The 15,023-nt window shown below is 45.5% G+C and overlaps 1 protein-coding gene across 1 annotated transcript in view; it reads right to left on the reverse strand.

The window, feature by feature from the left end:
• LOC106591876 (piezo-type mechanosensitive ion channel component 2) overlaps window positions 1-15,023 on the reverse strand; it is a 267,883-nt gene that overhangs the window by 209,442 nt on the left and 43,418 nt on the right. Inside the window, exon 5 of the mRNA XM_045693681.1 lies at window positions 7,315-7,477. Coding sequence (XP_045549637.1) covers window positions 7,315-7,477 — 163 coding nt within the window. The remainder of the gene's footprint in view (window positions 1-7,314; window positions 7,478-15,023) is intronic.

Genomic DNA, 15,023 nt, shown 5'->3' on the forward strand with positions numbered 1-15,023 from the left:
CTAGGACAGCTGTCCTAAAGGAGAGCTAGGACAGCCGTCCTAAAGGAGAACTAGGACAGCCTTCCTAAAGGAGAGCTAGGACAGCCGTCCTGATGGAGAGCTAGGACAGCTGTCCTAAAGGAGAGCTAGGACAGCCGTCCTAAAGGAGAGCTAGGACAGCCGTCCTAAAGGAGAGCTAGGACAGACGTCCTAAAGGAGAGCTAGGACAGCCGTCCTAAAGGAGAACTAGGACAGCCGTCCTGATGGAGAGCTAGGACAGCCGTCCTGATGGAGAGCTAGGACAGCCGTCCTGATGGAGCGCTAGGACAGCCGTCCTGATGGAGAGCTAGGACAGCCATCCTAAAGGAGAGCTAGGACAGCTGTCCTGATAGAGAGCTAGGACAGAGGTCCTGATGGAGAGCTAGGACAAACGTCCTAATGGAGCGCTAATGGTAAGTGTGGTACAGTGGGTTTGTTAACTGAGCTGCTGTCCGTGGTTCTGAAACACGATCTGTCCATGGTTCTGAAACACGATCTGTCCATGGTTCTGAAACACAATCTGTCCATCACTGTGAAACATGAGCTGTCCATGGTTCTGAAGCATGAGCAGTCCATGGTTCTGAAACACGAGCTGTCCATGGTACTGAAATATGAGCAGTCCATGGTACTGAAACATGAGCAGTCCATGGTTCTGAAACATGAGCAGTCCATGGTTCTGAAACATGAGCAGTCCATGGTACTGAAACATGAGCAGTCCATGGTTCTGAAACATGAGCTGTCCATGGTACTGAAACATGAGCAGTCCATGGTACTGAAACATGAGCAGTCCATAGTTCTGAAACATGAGCAGTCCATGGTTCTGAAACATGAGCAGTCCATGGTTCTGAAACATGAGCAGTCCATGGTACTGAAACCTGAGCAGTCCATGGTTCTGAAACATGAGCTGTCCATGGTACTGAAACATGAGCAGTCCATGGTACTGAAACATGAGCAGTCCATGGTTCTGAAACATGAGGAGTCCATGGTACTGAAGCATGACCAGTCCATGGTACTGAAACATGAGCAGTCCACGGTTCTGAAACATGAGCTGTCCATGGTGCTGAAACATGAGCAGTCCATGGTACTGAAACATGAGCAGTCCATGGTTCTGAAACATGAGCAGTCCATGGTTCAGAAACATGAGCAGTCCATGGTACTGAAACATGAGCAGTCCATGGTTCAGAAAAATGAGCAGTCCATGGTACTGAAACACGAGCAGTCCATGGTACTGAAACATGAGCTGTCCATGGTACTGAAACATGAGCAGTCCATGGTACTGAAACATGAGCTGTCCATGGTACTGAAACATGAGCAGTCCATGGTTCTGAAACATGAGGAGTCCATGGTACTGAAACATGAGCTGTCCATGGTACTGAAACATGAGCAGTCCATCACTGTGAAACATGAGCAGTCCATGGTACTGAAACATGAGCAGTCCATGATACTGAAACATGAGCAGTCCATCACTGTGAAACATGAGCAGTCCATGGTACTGAAACATGAGCAGTCCATGGTACTGAAACATGAGCAGTCCATGGTACTGAAACATGAGCAGTCCATGGTTCTGAAACATGAGCAGTCCATGGTTCTGAAACATGAGCAGTCCATGGTACTGAAACATGAGCTGTCCATGGTTCTGAAACACGACTGAATCTGATGTCACCAGGAGAGGACAAATAGAATACAAAGGTCTATTATACAACCGTCAGTAAATCTGTTTTATATGGCAGTAGTAGGTGTCATTGCCTTGTGTGTGAGGGTATCATTACCATCTGTGCCAGTCTGTTTGTGGTTTCAATTAACTTAGAGTCGTAAAGAGAGAGCTGGACAGATGCCAGGGATGGGGCTTAATGGCAGGGGGCTGCCTTCCAACTCTATCATCCCTCCTGAGGAATTCGGAGACACAGAGACCCCCCAAAAAAATCAAGGTGTCACGATCGCTAACTTCGAACTCCCGATCATAAATAAACCAAGGCGCAGCGTGCATGGAATTCCACATCTTTTAATGAAACTCACCAAAACAGGAGCACAACGAAAACGTGATGTTCTGGGGCTGCTCAAAAGGCAGCTACACAAAAACAAGATCCCACAACTAAAGGTGGAAAAAAAGGTCTGCCTAAGTATGGTTCCTAATCAGAGACAATGATAGCCAGCTGCCTCTGATTAGGAACCATACTCGGCTCAACACAAAGAAATAGACAAACTAGATTGCTCACCCCACATCACACCCTGACCTAACCAAACTAGAGGAAAATAAACGTCTCTCTAAGGTCAGGGCGTGACAGTAACCCCCCCCCACCCCCCAAAGGTGCAGACTCCCGGCCGCAAACCTGAACCTATAGGGGAGAGTCCGGGTGGGCATCTATTCTTGGCGGCGGCTCTGGTTCGGGGGCGTAGCCCCCAATCCGCCCGCTGATCCCCCCGCTTCTGTGTCGCCGGAGGAACCAGACCGCGGAACATCGCCGGAGGCTCTGAACTGCCGACCACCGCTGAAGACTCCAGACTGCCGGTCGCCGCTGAAGACTCCGGACTGCCGGCCACCGCTGAAGACTCCGAACTGCCGGCCACCGCTGAAGACTCCGGACTGCCGGCCACAGCTGAAGACTCCGGACTGCCGGCCGCCGCTGAAGACTCCGGACTGTCGACCACCGCTGAAGACTCCAGACTGGGGAACGACGCTGGAGGCTCCGGACTGCGGGCCGTCTCAGGAGGTTCCGTGCCATGGATCATCCCTACAGGCTCCGGGCCATGGATCATCCCTACAGGCTTCTTGCCATAGATCATCCCTACAGGCTTCTTGCCATGGATTATCACTGGAGGCTTCGTGCCATGGATCATCCCTACAGGCTTCGTGCCATGGATCATCCCTACAGGCTCCGGGCCATGGATCATCACTGGAGGCTTCGTGCCATGGATCATCAGTCTCACAACTCAATCGCTGGTTAAAAACTGTGTTCTGCCCCTCCCAAAAGATAGAATTTGTAGATAATTGGCCGTCTTTCTGGGACTCACCCACAAACAGGACCAAGCCTGGCATGTTGAGGAGTGACGGACTCCATCCTAGCTGGAGGGGTGCTCTCATCTTATCTACGAACATAGACAGGGCTCTAACTCCTCTAGCTCCACAATGAAATAGGGTGCAGGCCAGGCAGCAGGCTGTTAGCCAGCCTGCTAGTTTAGTGGAGTCTGCCACTAGCACAGTCAGCGTAGTCAACTCAGCTATCCCCATTGAGACCGTGTCTGTGCCTCGACCTAGGTTGGGCAAAATTAAAAATGGCGGTGTTCGCTTTAGCAATCTCACTAGTATAAAGACCTCCTCCATTCCTGCCATTATTGAAAGAGATTGTGATACCTCACATCTCAAAATTGGGTTACTTAATGTTAGATCCCTCACTTCCAAGGCAGTTATAGTCAATGAACTAATCACTGATCATAATCTTGCTGTGATTGGCCTGACTGAAACATGGCTTAAGCCTGATGAATTTACTGTGTTAAATGAGGCCTCACCCCCTGGTTACACTAGTGACCATACCCCCCGTGCATCCGGCAAAGGCGGAGGTGTTGCTAACATTTATGATAGCAAATTTCAATTTACAAAAAAAAAACTATGACGTTTTCGTCTTTTGAGCTTCTAGTCATGAAATCTATGCAGCCTACTCAATCACTTTTTATAGCTACTGTTTACAGGCCTCCTGGGCCATATGCAGTGTTCCTCACTGAGTTCCCTGAATTCCTATCAGATCTTGTAGTCATAGCAGATAATATTCAAATTTTTGGTGACTTTAACATTCACATGGAAAAGCCCACAGACCCACTCCAAAAGGCTTTCGGAGCCATCATCGACTCAGTGGATTTTGTCCAACATGTCTCTGGACCTACTCACTGCCACAGTCATACTCTGGACCTAGTTTTGTCCCATGGAATAAATGTTGTGGACCTTAATGTTTTTCCTCATAATCCTGGATTATCGGCCCACCATTTTATTGCGTTTGCAATTGCAACAAATAATCTGCTCAGACCCCAACCAAGGAGCATTAAAAGTTGTGCTATAAATTCTCAGACAACCCAAAGATTCCTTGATGCCCTTCCAGACTCCCTCTGCCTACCCAAGGACGTCAGAGGACAAAAATCAGTTAACCACCTAACCGAGGAACTCAATTTAACCTTGCACAATACCCTCGATGCAGTTGCACCACTAAAAACATCTGTCATAAGAAACTAGCTCCCTGGTATACAGAAAATACACGAGCTCTGAAGCAAGCTTCCAGAAAATTGGAACGGAAATGGCGCCACACCAAACTGGAAGTCTTCCGACTAGCTTGGAAAGACAGTACTGTGCAGTATCGAAGAGCCCTCACTGCTGCTCGATCATCCTATTTTTCCAACTTAATTGAGGAAAATAAGAACAATCCGAAATTTTTTTTGATACTGTCGCAAAGCTAACTAAAAAGCAGCATTCGCAAATGGAGGATGGCTTTCACTTCAGCAGTAATACATTTATGAACTTCTTTGAGGAAAAGATCATGATCATTAGAAAGCAAATTACGGACTCCTCTTTAAATCTGCGTATTCCTCCAAAGCTCCATTGTCCTGAGTCTGCACAACTCTGCCAGGACCTAGGATCAAGGGAGATACTAAAGTGTTTTAGTACTATATCTCTTGACACAATGATGAAAATAATCATGGCCTCTAAACCCTCAAGCTGCATACTGGACCCTATTCCAACTAAACTACTGAAAGAGCTGCTTCCTGTGCTTGGCCCTCCTATGTTGAACATAATAAACGTCTCTCTATCCACCGGATGTGTACCAAGCTCACTAAAAGTGGCAGTAATAAAGCCTCTCTTGAAAAAGCCGAATCTTGACCCAGAAATGATAAAAAACTATCGGCCTATATCGAATCTTCCATTCCTCTCAAACATTTTTGAAAAAGCTGTTGCGCAGCAACTCACTGCCTTCCTGAAGACAAACAATGTATACGAAACGCTTCAGTCTGGTTTTAGACCCCATCATAGCACTGAGACTGCACTTGTGAAGGTGGTAAATGACCTTTTAATGACGTCAGACCGAGGCTCTGCATCTGTTCTCGTGCTCCTAGATGTTAGTGCTGCTTTTGATACCAGCGATCACCACATTCTTTTGGAGAGATTGGAAACCCAAATTGGTCTACATGGACAGCTTTTTTCCGTCTACGTAACATTGCAAAAATCAGAAACTTTCTGTCCAAAAATGATGCAGAAAAATTAATCCATGCTTTTGTTATTTCTAGGCTGGACTACTGCAATGCTCTACTTTCCGGCTACCCGGATAAAGCACTAAACAAACTTCAGTTAGTGCTAAATACGGCTGCTAGAATCCTGACTAGAACCAAAAAATTTGATCATATTACTCCAGTGCTAGCCTCCCTACACTGGCTTCCTGTTAAGGCAAGGGCTGATTTCAAGGTTTTACTGCTAACCTACAAAGCATTACATGGGCTTGCTCCTACCTATCTTTCCGATTTGGTCCTGCCGTACATACCTACACGTACGCTACGGTCACAAGACGCAGGCCTCCTAATTGTCCCTAGAAATTCTAAGCAAACGGCTGGAGGTAGGGCTTTCTCCTATAGAGCTCCATTTTTATGGAATGGTCTGCCTACCCATGTGAGAGACGCAGACTCAGTCTCAACCTTTAAGTCTTTACTGAAGACTTATCTCTTCAGTAGGTCCTATGATTAAGTATAGTCTGGCCCAGGAGTGTGAAGGTGAACGGAAAGGCTGGAGCAACGAACTGCCCTTGCTGTCTCTGCCTTGCCGGTTCCCCTCTCTCCACTGGGATTCTCTGCCTCCAACCCTATTACAGGGGCTGAGCCACTGGCTTACTGGTGTTCTGCCATGCCGTCCATGGGAGGGGTGCGTCACTTGAGTGGGTTGAGTCACTGATGTGGTCTTCCTGTCTGGGTTGGCGCCCCCCCCCTTGGGTTGTGCCGTGGCGGAGATCTTTGTGGGCTATACTCGGCCTTGTCTTAGGACGGTAAGTTGGTGGTTGGAGACATCCCTCTAGTGGTGTGGGGGCTGTGCTTTGGCAAAGTGGGTGGGGTTATATCCTGCCTGTTTGGCCCTGTCCGGGGGTATCATCGCAACAGTGTCTTCTGATCCCTCCAGCCTCCAGTATTTATGCTGCAGTAGTTTATGTGTCGGGGGGCTAGGGTCAGTCTGTTACATCTGGAGTATTTCTCTTGTCTTATCCGGTGTCCTGTGTGAATTTAAATATGCTCTCTCTAATTCTCTCTTTGTCTCTTTCTTTCTCTCGGAGGACCTGAGCCCTAGGACCATGCCTCAGGACTACCTGGCATGATGACTCCTTGCTGTCCCCAGTCCACCTGGCCGTGCTGCTGCTCCAGTTTCAACTGTTCTGCCTGCGGCTATGGAACCCTGACCTGTTCACCGGACGTGCTTGTTGCACCCTCGACAACTACTATGATTATTATTATTTGACCATGCTGGTCATTTATGAACATTTTAACATCTTGACCATGTTCTGTTATAATATCCACCCGGCACAGCCAGAAGAGGCCTGGTTCCTCTCTAGGTTTCTTCCTAGGTTTTTGGCCTTTCTAGGGAGTTTTTCCTAGGGGGTTTTTCCTAGCCACCGTGCTTCTTTCACATGCATTGCTTGCTGTTTGGGGTTTTAGGCTGGGTTTCTGTACAGCACTTTGAGATATCAGCTGATGTACGAAGGGCTATATAAATGAATTTGATTTTGATTTTTAAAAAAATAAAAAATACATAGAACGCCCACCCAATGTAACACCCTGGCCTAACCAAAATAAAGAACAAAACCCCTCTCCATGGCCAGGGCGTTACAGTGACCTGTTCTCATCCTGTACGACGGATTAAAGTGAACTTCCTCGAATTAGTCCATTCGGAAGTGTTTCTTGGTAAAGCCACTCTCATGATTTTTGTCATTGTTGTTGTTGAGAACCCGTCCTTTCCTTTTGGTTGCTGAAACGAAAGCCCACCTGAACTAGTGAAGTCATTGTTAAGATGATCAATAAATATAGATTAAATAGATAAACAGATTTTATAACAGAAAAATAGGTTTTATTTAAATAATTAACTTTTTTCTCCCATTTTAACAAAAAAATGTAAGTGTGTGTGTGTGTGTGTGTGTGTGTGTGTTAGCGCATGTTTTAGTCTGTGCATGTGTGAACACGTACGAGCGTGTGTGTGTGTGTATGTGTGTGTGTGTATGTGTATGTGTATGTGTATGTGTATGTGTATGTGTATGTGTGTGTGTGTCTCCCTCCACTCACCTCTCCCTCCGGTTCATAGTCAGTGTTGTCCTGGGCCATGTCCTCTGGCGGTCTCTTCTGAAACAGACTACGACACAGCAGCAGGCAGGCCAGCCCTGCTAGAAACATCCCTATGTCAGGGAGGAACACACGTATACCGTTCCCTGCATCTGCACCTATCACACTGCACACAGAGAGACAGAGAGACAGAGAGACAGAGAGACAGAACTGTGAGAGGCGACACAGCGAGTCTCTCCAACCACAACCCAAAAGAGTTACTCTTCATAATGTCTGTCTTTACAACCTCTCTGGGACGTGTAGACAGTTCAACCCAAAATAATTACTCTTCATAATGTCTGTCTTTACAACCTCTCTGGGATATGGAGACAGTTCAATAGGTTCATGGAAAGATTTATGAAAAGACGGATGCTTCCTTTTCTATAACATTCCAATGTGATTATCAAGTAGTGAGGCTTCATAATGGAGAACTGTGTCCTCTACCAAGCTAATAACCCCTTAAACACTACTATAGCGCACTTGGAAATTTAAACAGCAATGTTCCAGTGTTCGCGGAGACGGTAAACATTGCATATGGTCGGGCTCAATCGGGAAAATGGCCCCTTTAAAATGTCACTCACGCTACAACGCGGATCCTTCCGTGCTAAGATGGATTCTAGACCCCCTAGGTAACACTTTATTTGGGTGATTCTCAAAGTTTTCGATGGTTGACGTTGAAGAGAAAGGCTCATGTGCAGAGCATCTACCACGCCAGTAAAACAGTAGGACTGACACCTTACCCAGACTTTCAACATCATTAGATGTGTTTCATTAGTATGTTACAATCACCCCCCCCCTCTCACCTGTTAGGCTGAATACATGGTGGGAATCAGAAGAGTTTTCCAAATACAAGACATATTGCTGAATGTTATATATATATGAGGTTCCACAACCACTTTAATGAAATCAAGCCCCGTATTAAATACTCCTCATTAAAATGAAATGAATTCAATTCCAGCTAAACAACGGACTAAAAGTCATGAGAAGAATACATAGCATCTGTGCCATATGGCACCCTATTCTCTATAGGGGGTCTTGGTCTAAAGTAGTGCACTATGTAGGGAATAGGGACCCATTGGGTCCTGGTCTAAAGTAGTGCACTATATAGGGAATAGGATGCCATCTGGGACGCTGTCATATGGTTTTTCCCTCTCAATGCAACAGCGAATGTAGAACTGGGCGAAACATGTTTATATTCCCTAAGGACTGAATAATTCCGTCGTAATCTTTGTTTATCTGGCAGACTCACCAGAGTCATACAACACAAAACAAAGATTCCCTTCTTTGTGTGGAACGGAGACATTTTAAATGGTTTTGGGGAATTCCTGTTTTAAATTTTTAGATTATTAAAAAAAATTAAAAAATATGCTCATAAATGTTATGACGAGAAATACCCATTTTCATGGCTTAGTTAAAATATGGAATGGTTTAGAATTTAAATGTATGTTATAATGGACATGGTCACGCCACCTTGAACTAATATAGCTATTAGAACAGCACATCAAGTACACTGGCACACAAACTATAACACATACACTGAGCTTTATATCCGGTAGGGTAAACATTAGATCAGACAGGACAGGAAGTTCACCAAGAGGACTGTGGGTAATTGGTGCCCAGAAATCTGTTTGATCGAGGTAACAGCAGGTCTCTAACAGACCTGGGTTCAAATAGTATTCTAAATCTTTCTTTAGCCTGCGTGGAGTGCTAGAAGTGTGGCGTTTACATTGTTTCCAACTAGTCTATTGGTTCCATTGCACCAGGCAAGCTCAATCAAGCCCAGATAAAGTTTTTGAAAAGATTCTGAATGTACTTGAACCATGGTCTGGTCTCTAAAGGTCCAGTCTAGTACTGCTAGACTAGAGGACAGGTCTGGTCTCTAATGGTCCAGTCTAGTACTGCTAGACTAGAGGACAGGTCTGGTCTCTAATGGTCCAGTCCAGTACTGCTAGACTAGAGGACAGGTCTGGTCTCTAATGGTCCAGTCTAGTACTGCTAGACTAGAGGACAGGTCTGGTCTCTAATGGTCCAGTCCAGTACTGCTAGACTAGAGGCCAGGTCTGGTCTCTAATGGTCCAGTCCAGTACTGCTAGACTAGAGGACAGGTCTGGTCTCTAATGGTCCAGTCCAGTACTGCTAGACTAGAGGACAGGTCTGGTCTCTAATGGTCCAGTCCAGTACTGCTAGACTAGAGGACAGGTCTGGTCTCTAAAGGTCCAGTCTAGTACTGCTAGACTAGAGGACAGGTCTGGTCTCTAATGGTCCAGTCCAGTACTGCTAGACTAGAGGACAGGTCTGGTCTCTAAAGGTCCAGTCTAGTACTGCTAGACTAGAGGACAGGTCTGGTCTCTAATGGACCAGTCCAGCCCAGTACTGCTAGACTAGAGGACAGGTCTGGTCTCTAAAGGTCCAGTCCAGCCATACTTGACGAGGCCAGGTCTGGGCTCTAATGGACCAGCCCAGTACTGCTAGACTAGATGACAGGTCTGGTCTCTAATGGTCCAGTCCAGTACTGCTAGACTAGAGGCCAGGTCTGGTCTCTAATGGTCCAGTCCAGTACTGCTAGACTAGAGGACAGGTCTGGTCTCTAATGGACCAGTCCAGCCCAGTACTGCTAGACTAGAGGCCAGGTCTGGTCTCTAATGGACCAGCCCAGTACTGCTAGACTAGAGGACAGGTCTGGTCTCTAATGGACCAGCCCAGTCCAGTACTGCTAGACTAGAGGCCAGGTCTGGTCTCTAATGGACCAGCCCAGTACTGCTAGACTAGAGGACAGGTCTGGTCTCTAAAGGTCCAGTCCAGTCCAGGCTATAGTGTTTGTTTAAATGTACTTTGTTTACAAATACTGTATTAAAACAAGCTTGTATTGTGGGTTGTGGTGGGGTGTGACAGTTAAACTAAGCTCATGAGGCACTAATAACTTGTATTCTACAAGAATCAAGGGGAACATATCATTCATTACAAAGTAAAACATTTTGATGTAGCAACTACAGATTGAACTTTTATATAGCAGGTTTAAAGTTAAAAACCCAAACCAGTGTAACGGGCGTCGTATAGAGGGGACCAAGGCGCGGCGTGTTGATTACTCATGATTATACTTTAATGAAAACTAAACACTTTTACAAAGAAACAAAACGACAGCAAACAGTTCCGTCAGGTAACAGACAACAAAACGGAAAACAACTACCCACGAAAACCAAGGGAAAAAAAGGCTGCCTAAGTATGGCTTCCAATCAGAGACAACGATAGACAGCTGGCCTCTGATTGGAAACCATACCCGGCCAAAACATAGAAATACCCAAAATAGAATGCCCATCCCCTATCACACCCTGACCTACCTAAACAGAGAAAAACCAACTCTCTTAGGTCAGAGCGTGACAACCAGTTGGTGTATATTCCTGGTTTTAACTGCTACTTCAATTAAAACCCAAACCAGTTGGTGAATATTCCTGGTTTTAACTCCTACTTCAATTAAAACCCAAACCAGTTGGTGAATATTCCTGGATTTAACCGCTACTTCAATTAAAACCCAAACCAGTTGGTGAATATTCCTGGTTTTAACTCCTACTTCAATTAAAACCCAAACCAGTTGGTGTATATTCCTGGTTTTAATTGCTACTTCAATTAAAACCCAAACCAGTTGGTGAATATTCCTGGTTTTAACTGCTACTTCACTACATCCTGTTTTCCTTCTAAAACCATTGTGTTATCTCTTTCTTCAAGCTGGGTTCTGAGTAGAATTATTAAAGCTGTTTACAATAAACAAAAGCTGTTGCAAAGGTCATTGTCACACAGCTATGCAGAGTAAATGTCAACGTAGTCTCGTTGGGGAATCCTTCCAAATATTGTCTCATTGACTCAACTATTGGAAGGAATGTGAGCCTGGGTATAAAGGCTAATGAAGGAATGTGAGCCTGGGTATAAAGGCTAATGAAGGAATGTGAGCTTGGGTATAAAGGTTAATGAAGGAATGTGAGCCTGGGTCTGAGTTTAATGAAGGAATGTGAGCCTGAGTACGAGGTTAATGAAGGAATGTGAGCCTGGGTATAAAGGCTAATGAAGGAATGTGAGCCTGGGTACGAGGTTAATGAAGGAATGTGAGCCTGGGTCTGAGTTTAATGAAGGAATGTGAGCCTGGGTCTGAGTTTAATGAAGGAATGTGAGCCTGGGTATGAGGCTAATGAAGGAATGTGAGCCTGGGTCTGAGGCTAATGAAGGAATGTGAGCCTGGGTACGAGGTTAATGAAGGAATGTGAGCCTGGGTATGAGGTTAATGAAGGAATGTGAGCCTGGGTATGAGGTTAATGAAGGAATGTGAGCCTGGGTACGAGGTTAATGAAGGAATGTGAGCCTGGGTATGAGGTTAATGAAGGAATGTGAGCCTGGGTACGAGGTTAATGAAGGAATGTGAGCCTGGGTACGAGGCTAATGCAAAACTAATGTTTGGTTGTTATGCTGAGATGTGAATAAGTGCCCAATCACCCTCAAAGGTCAGTAAAAGCAAAACCAAACTTCGTCCTAAACTTGGCCCTCAGTGGATAGTCGCCTCGTTAAAGTTAACAAAGTTTAAAAAGCAGAGTGCTAATCAACACCATGGAAAATGCTCACTCAAATAAAATATAGTTTAAACTCTTGGCTCCTGTAGAAAAGCCTAATCTAATCAAGACTCCTATGGGTGAGTCTCAAAAGGCATTCTCCCTTTTTCTCTATCCTGTGCACTACGTAGGGCCCTGGTCAAAAGTAGGGCATTATATAAGGAAATAGGGTTTCACTCGGGACGCGGACTTTGTTTCCACTAGATGGGAGATGTTATTGTTTTGAAGCTCTGTTCATCACAAATGGATGAAAGAAACGGAAAGAAACACTCTCGTCCAACAACACCAAGTCAAGCCAACAACTTTAATTTCTATTTTTCCCTCTCCTGTTAAAAAGAGAGTACTTATATTGTACCAGCAGTGGTGGTGAGACCTTCCTGTTGAAAAGGCAAGTGAAAACTACTGACATGTAACAGATTTACATCTGTACACGCACACATTAAGGATCTATTTGATTCATTTAGGGTCTGCTTCCTGGACACAGACTCTACTGAGTCCACAGAAGCCTATTCATTCAACATAATTTTGAGTCCAGATGTAGGGTTAATCTGGGGTCAAGATGTAGGGTTAATCTGGGGTCCAGATGTAGGGTTAATCTGGGGTCAAGATGTAGGGTTAATCTGGGGTCAAGATGTAGGGTTAATTTGGGTCCAGGTGTAGGGTTAATCTGGGTCCAGATGTAGGGTTAATCTGGGTCAAGATGTAGGGTTAATCTGGGTCCAGATGTAGGGTTAATCTGGGGTCAATATGTAGGGTTAATCTGGGTCCAGATGTAGGGTTAATCTGGGTCCAAATGTAGGGTTAATCTGGGTCAATATGTAGGGTTAATCTGGGTCCAGATGTAGGGTTAATCTGGGTCCAGATGTAGGGTTAATCTGGGTCCAGATGTAGGGTTAATCATGGTCTAGATGTAGGGTTAATCTAAATCCAGATGTAGGGTTAATCTGGGTCCAGATGTAGGGTTAATCATGGTCCAGATGTAGGGTTAATCTGGGTCCAGATGTAGGGTTAATCTGGGTCCAGATGTAGTGTTAATCTGGGTCCAGATCTAGGGTTAATCTGGGTCCAGATGTAGGGTTAATCTGGGTCCAGATGTAGGGTTAATCTGGGTCCAGATGTAGTGTTAATCTGGGTCCAGATGTACGGTTAATCTGGGTCCAGATGTAGGGTTAATCTAGCTCCAGATGTAGTGTTAATCTGGGTCCAGATGTAGGGTTAATCTAAATCCAGATGTAGTGTTAATCTAAATCCAGATGTAGAGTTAATCTGGGTCCAGGTGTAGAGTTAATCTGGGTCCAGATGTACGGTTAATCTTGGTCCAGATGTAGTGTTAATCTGGGTCCAGATGTAGTGTTAATCTGGGTCCAGATGTAGGGTTAATCTGGGTCCAGATGTTCAGCTGTTAACCTGTCCTGCACGTTCTGCTACTGTCTGTACAGCTGGGATCCCATCACTCGTTCAGATCTCACACCTCTTTCTCTGTCCATTCCCTCCTCTTTCTCCCCCATCACTCGTTCAGACCCCACACCTCTTTCTCCCCCATCACTCGTTCAGATCTCACACCTCTTTCTCCCCATCACTCGTTCAGACCCCACACCACTTTCTCACATCCTGTCTCAATCACTTCTTCAATACGTCACTTACTGTAGGCATCCAGACAGACAGACAGACAGACAGACCACATCTAGACAAACAAACAGACAGACAGGCCTTATCCATATGAACAGACATACCTTATCCAGACAGGCAGACCTTATCCAGACAGACAGACCTAATCCAGACAGGCCTTATCTATACAGACAGACAGACAGGCAGGCCTTATCCAGACAGACAGACAGGCCTTATCCAGACAAACAGACAGATAGACAGGCCTTATCCAGACAGACAGATAGACAGGCCTTATCCAGACAGACAGGCCTTATCCAGACAGACAGGCCTTATCCAGACAGACAGACAGACAGGCCTTATCCAGACAGACAGGTCTTATCCAGACAGACAGACAGACAGACAGACAGACAGACAGACAGACAGACAGACAGACAGACAGACAGACAGACAGACAGGTCTTATCCAGACAGACAGACAGGCCTTATCCAGACAGACAGGCCTTATCCAGACAGACAGACAGACAGACAGACAGACAGACAGACAGACAGACAGACAGACAGACAGACAGACAGACAGGCCTTATCCAGACAGACAGGCCTTGTCCAGACAGACAGACAGACAGACAGACAGACAGACAGACAGACAGACAGACAGACAGACAGACAGACAGACAGACAGACAGACAGACAGACAGGCCTTGTCCAGACAGACAGACAGACAGACAGACAGACAGACAGACAGACAGACAGACAGACAGACAGACAGACAGACAGACAGGCCTTATCCAGACAGACAGACAGGCCTTATCCAGACAGACAGACAGACAGACATGCCTTATCCAGACAGACAGACAGGCCTTATCCAGACAGACAGACATGGTAGGAGTAAAGGAATCAATAGGAGAACACACTCACTCACCTCTCTGGGATCTTATTATCTGTGGTACAGGAATGTCCAAACGCAGCCAACTCCTTTTGTCACTACTCTACTCACTACACTGTGTGTGAATACAGTCGTGGCCCAAAGTTTTGAGAATGACACAAATATTCATTTCCACAAAGTTTGCTCCTTCAGTGTCTTTAGATATTTTTGTCAGATGTTACTATGGAATACTGAAGTATAATTACAAGCATTTCATAAGTGTCAAAGGCTTTTATTGACAATTATATGAAGTTGATGCAAAGAGTCAATATTTGCAGTGTTGACCCTTCTTTTACAAGACCTCTGCAATCCGCCCTGGCATGCTGTCAATTAACTTCTGGGCCGCATCCTGACTGATGGCAGCCCATTCTTGCATAATCAATGCTTGGAGTTTGTCAGAATTTGTGGGTTTTTGTTGTCCACCCGCCTCTTGAGGATTGACCACAAGTTCTCAATGGGATTAAGGTCTGGGGAGTTTCCTGGCCATGGACCCAAAATATCGATGTTTTGTTCCCCGAGCCACTTAGTTATCACTTTTGCCTTATGGCA

This window comes from Salmo salar, chromosome ssa14 (assembly GCF_905237065.1).
Source record: "Salmo salar chromosome ssa14, Ssal_v3.1, whole genome shotgun sequence".
Lineage (NCBI taxonomy): Eukaryota > Metazoa > Chordata > Actinopteri > Salmoniformes > Salmonidae > Salmo > Salmo salar.